Source organism: Enoplosus armatus, chromosome 19 (genome assembly GCF_043641665.1).
Source record: "Enoplosus armatus isolate fEnoArm2 chromosome 19, fEnoArm2.hap1, whole genome shotgun sequence".
NCBI lineage: Eukaryota > Metazoa > Chordata > Actinopteri > Centrarchiformes > Enoplosidae > Enoplosus > Enoplosus armatus.
Genome location: NC_092198.1, coordinates 10581734 through 10591156, shown reverse-complemented (window position 1 = coordinate 10591156; position 9423 = coordinate 10581734). Strand labels below are relative to the sequence as shown.

The following is a 9423-nucleotide window of genomic DNA, read 5'->3' as shown; positions in this document are numbered from 1 at the left end:
CGGTGCGAAGAGTGACAGACAAGCGTGAGAAGAAGAAAGAGGAGAGCAGAAGAGAAAGACGGGGAGCAGGGGACCGTGCAGCCCTCTGTACTAATGGACCATAAGGATATTTAACCATTTGCCCGGGGAGCGCACAGGTATCCTCTTTTTCTTTAGTTTCTTTTCGTTTTGCGCCGCGTGTAAAGACACAGGACTTGCCTTTATTCACGGAGCTCTCTCTTCCTTCACTCTTTAACAGCTGCGAGCCTCAGACAGTTTTCCCTCTCTTATTTTCTTTCCTGGTTTCTTCTGCGTGGGAACCGCAGACTCTTTTACTGGGATTAATGATTGACTAATGGTGTGACGGGGGCGAGGGGCAGTGGATCATTGATTGTTAGTGTACTCTGGCTCAATAACACGAGAGAGCTCCCGTCCCTCTGAACAGGCGACTGATCAGAAGTGTCGAGGCTTTCTTAGGCTACTCTCTTATCTATCCAGCAAAGGGCTTTAAATGCAGCCAAGCGTTTGTGCATAATGTGCCTTGTTCTATGAAAGGTGTTTGTGTTTTACGCTATTGACCCCCCCTCCCTTCCTCTCTCTCTCTGTCCCTCTCAGACACCGCAGTCCATGCCTCTGCCTTGCCAGGTCATTGATGGGAAATCAACTGGATCGGATCACCCACCTCAACTACAGCGAACTGCCCACGGGGGATCCGTCCGGGCTGGAGAAGGACGAGCTTCGGGTCGGCGTCGCCTACTTCTTCTCTGACGAAGAGGAGGAGGTGGACGACCGCACTCCGTCCGACTGCGGCTTCACCAAGGACCACAGCCCGGCCGAGGAGGGACCCTTCTCGGTCAGCGAGGTGGAGTACTCAGCCTTCTGCTCCCAGGAATGCATCTTCTCCAAGCTGCGGGAGAACGAGGACTTGAACGTGTACTCGGCCAAAACTTTGCTGACTATGTGCAAACCGGGGGACCTGCTGGAGCTGGTGGCCACCGCGCAAGCCCCCCACTGGGCCATCTACGAGCAGGACGACCGGGTCATTCATCTGCACAAGGGCGAGATCCGCAAGGACAGCCTGCTTGAGATCAGCAACGGCCGCCACGGGAGGATAGTCAACAATCGATACCGGTACCGGCCGCTTCCTCCTGACCTAGTGATGCAGAACGCAGTGGGACACCTGGGCCTGAGCAGCGAGGAGATATGCTGGACCAACTCGGAAAGTTTCGCAGCCTGGTGCCGCTTTGGGAAACGGGAGTTCAAAGCCGGAGGAGAGGCGCACTCAGCGGAGCAGCAGTATTTCCTCAAAGTGCATCTGTCCGGCAGCGGGGTGCACACTCTGGTCTTTCGCAGCCTGGAGGACATGATCCGGGAGAGGAGGCGAGTGGACGCCAGTGGAATTCTCAAAGAGCTGTCTTTGGTTAACGGGGGCAAGGAGTGATCAGGGATTCCGTTTGATATCCTCTCCTCCACATCCCCCTTCTCCCCTCACCCCCCCCCCCCCCCCCCGCTGCCTCTTCTCGCCAACTCTCACGGACGCACAGTTTTTGCGCGCACACAAACACACACGCACACACACGCACATACTGCAAGGACCTGTTGGTTTTGGACTGTCTGTCTGTTGCGGATGGACCCCGGGCTGTGTCTGGACCACAGGAGCTCTGTGGAATTTCCATCAAATTGCAGAGTGTTGAAAACTGAGAGAGAGCGGCCATAGAAACAGACAACGCCCCTTCAGATTTACAAATTCGTGCTGAGAGGGACACACGACTTCTACTAAACCCATTGCCCCGAACAGCGAAATCACCTTTACAGACCGCACATAGCGCACACAGGCTCGGTTTGGTTTTCTGTTTCATTTGTCGGGATAATGGGATTGGCCCCTTCTCGGCGTAGGGCGCCTGCTGCGGCAGACCAGACGGTGAGACCGGGAGAGGGAGAGATGGGGAGGGGGGAGGGGGGTGAAAGATAGGATCTGGGATGGCTCTGGAAAAGTCTCCCTTCTATTTTTTTACTGTTAGCTTTAAGACCGGGACTGACCATAACACAGATCCACTAATTCATAGACCTCTGACAGTCCCAGATGGCTACGCAGTTGCCTAAACAAAGCCCTTTTTGCCATAACAAGAGTACTGTCATTTTCACAATGCTGTCATCCTGCTCCACAGCACTGGATGTATGTGTAAATTGTATTCATATATTGATTTCAATTTGAGTCCCTTATTTTTGTATTTAAGTTTAGTGGATTTAACCCTGATCTCTTTTTTTTGGTTCCAAATAAATGGAGGTTGAAATATGAAAATAATCACTTGGTCCAGCAGGTGTTGTTTTGGCCACACAGCACTACTTACACACAAACAGCATGATCTCGCTCACTCTCTCACACACATATACACACAGAGGGGTGTATGAATTATTGATGTTCCAGTGCCTCCTGACCTGCCTCAAGCCAAATAGGCTTCATATATCTCCACGGTATTTGGAGGCAGTAAAATGGTCATCTGCATCAAAACCATAAAGGCTTTATGAAAAATCCATATGGGATCTGGGAGCTACTGTATACGTGCAGCATCAATGGGAACATACAGTAGTTAGTAGTTAGTTATCTAAACATTCACAGGCATGGTGATCTTGGTGTTCTTCACAGTGGCATTACTAAACTAAAGTTGGCTTCTTAAATCCCAATTCGCATCTGCATTGTGAACAACATGTCCACCAGATAGTGCTTATCCTGAGGAAACCCATTGTGTTGTTATGGCACCTGTGCTGTGTTAGTCTGCAGTGGCTTTACCCCTCTGCTGTGGGAGTCAGACAGTGCCTTCCTGTTCTCTTGTGATGTGTAGTATCAGTGAAGGTGGATCAATCACCTCAGTAGTCCAAAGACGACTCCAGTCTACCTTCGTGTGCCTCCTTACGTTCGCTTAATTGAGTCTGAAAGGACCACACAGTAGATTTATGGAGAGGGTCTGCCGTAACGTGTCTTTGTTCTTCCTGGCAGCCTGCTACACCTGAGATTCACGTTTGATTGTAAACATAAAGCTGTTTTCACAATATAATGTTGCCGTTGTAGAGCCTGTGTCTGGTTGAATCCTCACCTCAAGGTGCTCGTGATTTTAGCCTCAATGTGGTCATAAATAACAGAGCTGCAGCTGATTTGGATAAATCCAACTGCAGAGGAATGGCAGACAAAGAGTTTACGTGTGTGAGAGAGAGAGAGAGAGAGAGAGAGAGAGAGAGAGAGAGAGAGAGAGAGAGAGAGAGAGAGAGATTGCAGGAAAACCAGCATGCATGCAGGGTTATCCATGTGTGTGTTTGTCTCTGGTGGGACTTGTTTGGTGTAGGTGATGTTTGCTGCACTGGCAATCAGACACGGGTCTTCTGCACATTCTGTGTGTGTGTGTGTTTGAGTGTTCAGATGTTGCAGTCTCACCCCTCAGACATGTCAAAATACAGACTAATAAGCCTGTGAGTCTTGTAAATGTGCCTGGAGAAGATTCTTCCTCCAGCTATTGACCCAAATACTTTATTCTATTGGCTTTGCTGTGAATATATTGACACATTTCCTCTTTTGTTAACTCCCTTTCCTATAATTCTCTTTAGCTTCTGTTTAGCTGGTATTTCTCCAGTGTTGCTCTGTATTGCTTTACTCTCCACCACATTTGTTTCTCATTGTTTCACAAAAAACATTTCCAGTCCTTTACTGCCTGCACTGCAAAACCACATTGACATCAAATTCTGTTTCAACACCCACATTCAAACGGATGTTTCTTATTTGAAATACATGTTTTAGTGAGAATTTAAACACATTTAAATTATCCAAACATATAATTCTTGCTAACAAACATCTACTCCGGGTAGGATTTAGATAAAAGATCCCTCTACTGTTGTTTTATCTCTCTGCTTTCCTCTGTTTTACCCACTGATGACATTTTTAACAGACTCCATGTTAAATTCAGATTGCCCCAGGTGGGCGATTGTGTGCATGTGTGTGAGCGCGTCAGACATCCCCCTGTGAGTTTGAAAAATCAGGGTACTGGGGCAGCCGGTGTTAAGAGTTTGTGTGTGTGTTTGTGGTCTGTGACTAATAGGCATCAGAGAAAGATTTACTAGTGTGTGTGTGTGTGTGTGTGTGTGTGTGTGTGTGTGCGCTCCAGGCAGATAATGCACACCACTTTGTTAACTTGAGAAGAGGCTTCTGCTATCTGACATGACATTGTATGTGTGTATATATATATATATATATATATATATATACATATCATACACTGTATGTGTGGGTGAAAGTGTGAGACCTAACTACCAAAGCTGTGAGTGTCAGGTGTGTGTGTGCGTGTATATATATAGGCCATATGCTGTGTGCATGTATATACATGAAGGTCTGTATCTTTGTATCCATCAGCGACAGTGTGAAAGTAAACGCTGTTACTAGGGAAACTCCAGCCACTGTCGCACTGTATATCCACTAAGGTCTTGTGTCTGCATGCGTGTGTGTGTCTGTGCAGACCCTCCACAGCTTAAAGCTTGTTGTTAGCCTTAATAGCTACTCATGTAAGACAAACATATGACAACCAAATCTCTCTCTCTCTCTCTCTCTCTCTCTCTCTCTCTCTCTGTCTCACACTCACTCACACACTGACTCACTGGGGAGCCGCTATTGTTCGGTGGCATGGATGTATTCAATTCACATTGGGGTTTGTCTTCTGTGTGTGTGTGTGTGCATCTGGACAAAGCGGATCCCAGCTTGCCTGCCAGCTAAATCAGTGGTCTCAGAGGAGATGTTCTGGGGAGCAGGGAACAAGGCAGAATATCCTGTCTGCACGATGCCTTTAAGAGGATCTCCCTCTAATCTCGACACTGGACTCCCAGTAGACTCGAATGTCTTGTTTTCTTCTTCTGCCATTCTTTAGGTTTGGGCGCTCTACTCAATAACATACACAGCTGGTGATGTAAATGAGGCAGTGGCAAATGGGTTACATGCTGTTAAACCATTGGCAACAGTGGTTTCCCTCTAAACATCTGTTGTATAATGTGTGCATGCATCCCATGCGGTATTTACAGCCATACACTTCCGCTGTAGAACAAAAACTACTACAAACACACCATTGAGCCGCGTCACTTCATTATGATGAACATGGGCACTGTAGTTTATTTTGACTCAGTCCCACATACATCGTCCTGCTGCTGTAAATACTCACTACAGCACCAAACCTGCAGGTGAAATGAGTCCCCAGCAAATGCACTACTTACTCCTGTTTGAATAATGTTTGCTAAAAATTACGGTGCCTAGCTGTTTTAGGAAATTACCTTTTTATTATAATGAAAGTTTATATTTGTGACCTGTTTTTAAAGATTTACACCTTTAGTAAGAGCTAATGGACTTGGGGCTGAGAGCCACAGACGGGGTAGGACAATTGGAAAGTATTGAGAGACAGACTAACGCTCTGTTTGTTTTGGTCTTTTCTTGGGATTTGTTGACAATAACAGAAATATAGAAAAATCACCAGCTTTAACCTTTCATGACAGGAGTGTGGTACCAAACACTCTTTAAACTGAGACAGAGCCAGAAATGCCAGACACTATAAGTCACTTACTTTATGTAGTTACAACATTTCAGTCAGTCGACCTTAGTCGGGTAAGATTTAGCCTCCAGTGCATTATGAAGGTGTACCTTGCCAAAAAGTTGTAGCTTAATAAAGTGAGCACAAGTGATGGACAATAATTGAAATAACAACATGTCTAAGACAGATAAAGTAGGCTCTACCTCAAGAGAAACTTTAGTTTTAAGGAAAGACAGTAGCAGATTTTGACCAGACAAAGTAGCAAACCTGCTTGTGAGTGTGTGGTTTGTGGGATCTCAAGTTTTCTTACACTTAACAAGGGAAGACTCCAAGGAACGAAGGGGAATCCCTGCTCTATAGGGACGTGGTAATAGTGTAATGTGTGCATTGGAGTGGAGCTCACAAACATCCCAACACTAAAATGATACCGGCTATTCAACATGCCTCCAGCACTAAACAATACCTAAAGTACTTCCCATTGAAAACAACCTGCATGTCAACACTAGTTGAGCCCCACCCAGCTTTAGGTACAACAGGTGGAGTAACTGACATGCAAATTAACACCTCTTCAAACGAGATCCTTTGTCTGCACCTGGCCACTGTACTCAAAACCTGTTTGTTCAATGTAAATGTAATACTGTATCACAGCCTGGAAGACATACGAACGAGGACAACATACTGTATATTGGTATCAAAGGTAATTTGGAGAGTTTCTTTGTGTTTTATTTATCGTTTTTTTGTCAGTGTGGATGTACTACTTTTTGGGGGGGCAGTGGTGGAGGACGTATTCAGATCCTTTACCAAAGTAAAAGTAGAAATACCACATTTTATTTACTTAATTAATGTAAGTCGCTTTGGAAAAAGGCATAAGCTAAATAAATGTTATGTAATTTTAAAAATACAAATACTCCATTTCAAGTAAGAAGTTTGTTTCAGTAAAAGTACAGAGGTATTAGCAACAAAATGTACTTCAAAGTTAAAGCACTCATTAGTATGTAAGCCGTACTTTAATGTTGTAGCTGGTCGAGGTGGAGCTAATTGTAACTGCTTCTTAATACTGGTGGGTAGTTTAATCTGTAGTGATGTGTCATCACTGATCACAGATGATCATATGTTTCTGAAAAGTAACTATAGCTGCTGAATGAATGTAGTAGGATGTAGGAGTAAAAAAGTACAATATTTCCCTTATTTTATAGAAGCATAAAATTAAAGTACTCAAGTAAAGTAATGCATCAAAAGTGTACTTCAGTAAATGTACTCAGTTACTTCCCACCACTGTGGCTCGGCGGCTCCACTGAATAATCTTTAGGGGACTTAAGCACCTGCTCTTAAAACTAAAGCTTTATGAAGTCAATATTACCACAGTGTTAAGTTCTTTGTGTGGCAAAGTGTTCTGTTAAAATATTAAAAGGTCAGTGGTAAAAAAAAAAGAACACTTTTAGGTGATAAAACCAAACTGTAGCGTTTCTTACAGCCCACACATGTCCTATTCTGAGGGCAGGTGTTCCAACATTTGACTGTGCTTCACCAAGTTCAGGGACTGAATGGCCTCAGGATATGTGCTCTGCCACAGCTGCACCGATCTGTCCTCTCCACCTCTGTCGGGAGACACTGACTGCTAAATGTCAGCAGCACATTGTCAACAGCCTCTTAAGCGTAGGAGTGCCCTTTCATTCATTTGTTTGCGCATGCTTCACAAACATTAACTTTATGTTTAATCTGTGCACCAAAGGTAAAGATATTTGATCGCTGTTGGAGGGAAAGAAAGAAGCCATCCTGGGACTCAGATATGATGAGGATGACATTTGTAAGGTGAAATCTAATTTGGACGGGAATGAAATGAAGTAAATTTGACCGCAGACGTCATTTCCCATTCCTTTGACAGCAGTGGGTCTCATTCACAAACATTTTGTCTCATCACATTTTCTCTTAGGTCTTTCATAATCAGCGTTTTACAAAGCAGCCCCCTTTCCCTGAAATCAGCTCCATTTAACAGCTTTTTTTTCCATAATTAATGTGCATAGCCGTAGTTTCCTAAACACATTTGTACATAATAATGAGCAATTTGGCAATGATAAAACATTCATGCAAAGTGAATTTTCATGAAAACATTCCTAACAAGAGAATGCTTGAATACATTTTAGTGATGATAATGAGTTGCTTTAGCCTCCCTGTGGAAGTCAGAAATAGCAGGGATTCAGTGTCTGGCTCCAAGACACTGCAGCAGGTCTATCAGAGGGTTTAACCCCGGGTTGACTGGACAAGTACTATACCCATCTGTCCACCTCTGACTGCTTCATGTGTGTGGGCCCGCCTTCCTCACTTCTTAATGAGTAAGAAGAGAAAGTGCCCTCAGGCTGTGGCCCAGCACCACCACAGTTTGATTAATGAGAAGGACCTAACATAGCCCCCATCTTTCCGTCTCTGTGGTTTTAACCCTTTTTAAAAAGTCACAGGAAAAGGTTGCTGTAAATGTCATTATGAGCATTTCAGCAACCTTCCTGGTTGCCCTGCTCCGAATAAACCAGCCGCTAAATGTCATTCTCTTAACATTTTGTCATGTTATACTCTGGAGCGTTTCCCCAGTAAAGGTTTATATTTTACCATTTCATGATGTTATTTTCTACGCCCAAAAAATTTCTCTCACGTCTTTTACAATTGCACATTGTTGAATAATGCCCTCAGTGAATTCATTTTCACAGGACGAGTTTGAACAGATATCCTTGATTTTTTCTCTCTCTCCCTCTTTCAGTCTCACACTGCAGAGGTTCATGTGAGGATGTTGCTAATCTTTCTCTTTCTCTCTGGATAAGAACTTAAAAGTGCAGCTAAAAAGCAAGCATGTGGTCATTTGACAGCCAGTGTGTGGCCTGCAAAGGCTATTGAAGAGGTGAGAGGTTGGTGAATACACATGAAGCTCATCCAGGACCGCAGCGTGTGTTTGCATATTTATGACCATGGCTCAGTCCCAGCGCAATACAGCCACATTTGTGCGATAGGACTGGGCAATAAAAATAAAATCTCTTTTGACGATATACAGTGGAGCTCAATATTTATTCTCTGTAATGGATTTACAAAAGGAAAGAACAGTAATTTAGACTAACCCGCCTTCAATACTGTTAATGCTACAAAATATGCAGTACACTGTATAAATTAATAAATCAATTAAGGTTTTTGACAAGATAGAATCAAAATACAAAATAACTTTTTTCAACTGAGGTAACTGAGCACAATGTAATGTTACAAATGAAATAATCAAAGCAGACTGACAAGAACAAAGAGCACATCTGTGAAGTTGGCGTTTTTTTTCCTGCATCCCCTCAAATTGCTTTGTTTCCAAAACACAACAAAACAAAATGAATATGTAAGCTAGTGACAAGACTCTTAATCAGAGTCATAAAACTCTGCAAGGATGGTAAAAATGGGCAAGGCTGGATTCCCCACCAAAGAAAGTGAGCCCCAAAACTCCAGGAACCAAAAGGCAGAAGCTGTCCACTAGTGTGTGTGTGTGTGTGTGTGTGTGTGTGTGTGTGTGTTAAATGGATTAAGTGTGTAAATATACAGTATCAACTGATATGATAATGGCCTGAAGGTGGGTCCTGCTTTATTACCCAACCTTGAGGCCATGTCTTAAAGGGGGGCCATGAGTGGAAATCTAGTTTTAATTCTTTCAGTTGTGTGCTTACATTTTAGTTATTCCTAAATAAAAGTGTTAGCGTTTAGTTATTATAACAGCACACCTGTTGCCAAATAGTATTCAAACTGTCTGCCTCCTGCTGAAACGGTGAAACAATGTGACAGTTCACTACAGTAGGTCACCTTGCAAGTTCATCCTTGCACCAAATGTCTTGGTGGAAAGCAGATTGTCCCTGTCACCTATACATAA

The 9423-nt window shown here is 43.8% G+C and overlaps 1 protein-coding gene across 1 annotated transcript; it reads left to right on the top strand.

The window, feature by feature from the left end:
* The first annotated feature begins 631 nt into the window (after window positions 1-631).
* lratd1 (LRAT domain containing 1) lies at window positions 632-1420 on the top strand. The gene has a single exon (XM_070926430.1). The coding sequence runs from the start codon at window positions 632-634 to the stop codon at window positions 1418-1420; it is 789 nt and encodes a 262-aa protein (XP_070782531.1).
* The last annotated feature ends 8003 nt before the right edge of the window (window positions 1421-9423 follow it).

What these genes read in the sequence shown, in the direction of transcription:
- lratd1 (XM_070926430.1), top strand. Translation starts at nt 632, where the DNA reads ATGGGAAATCAACTGGATCGGATCACCCACCTCAACTACAGCGAACTG.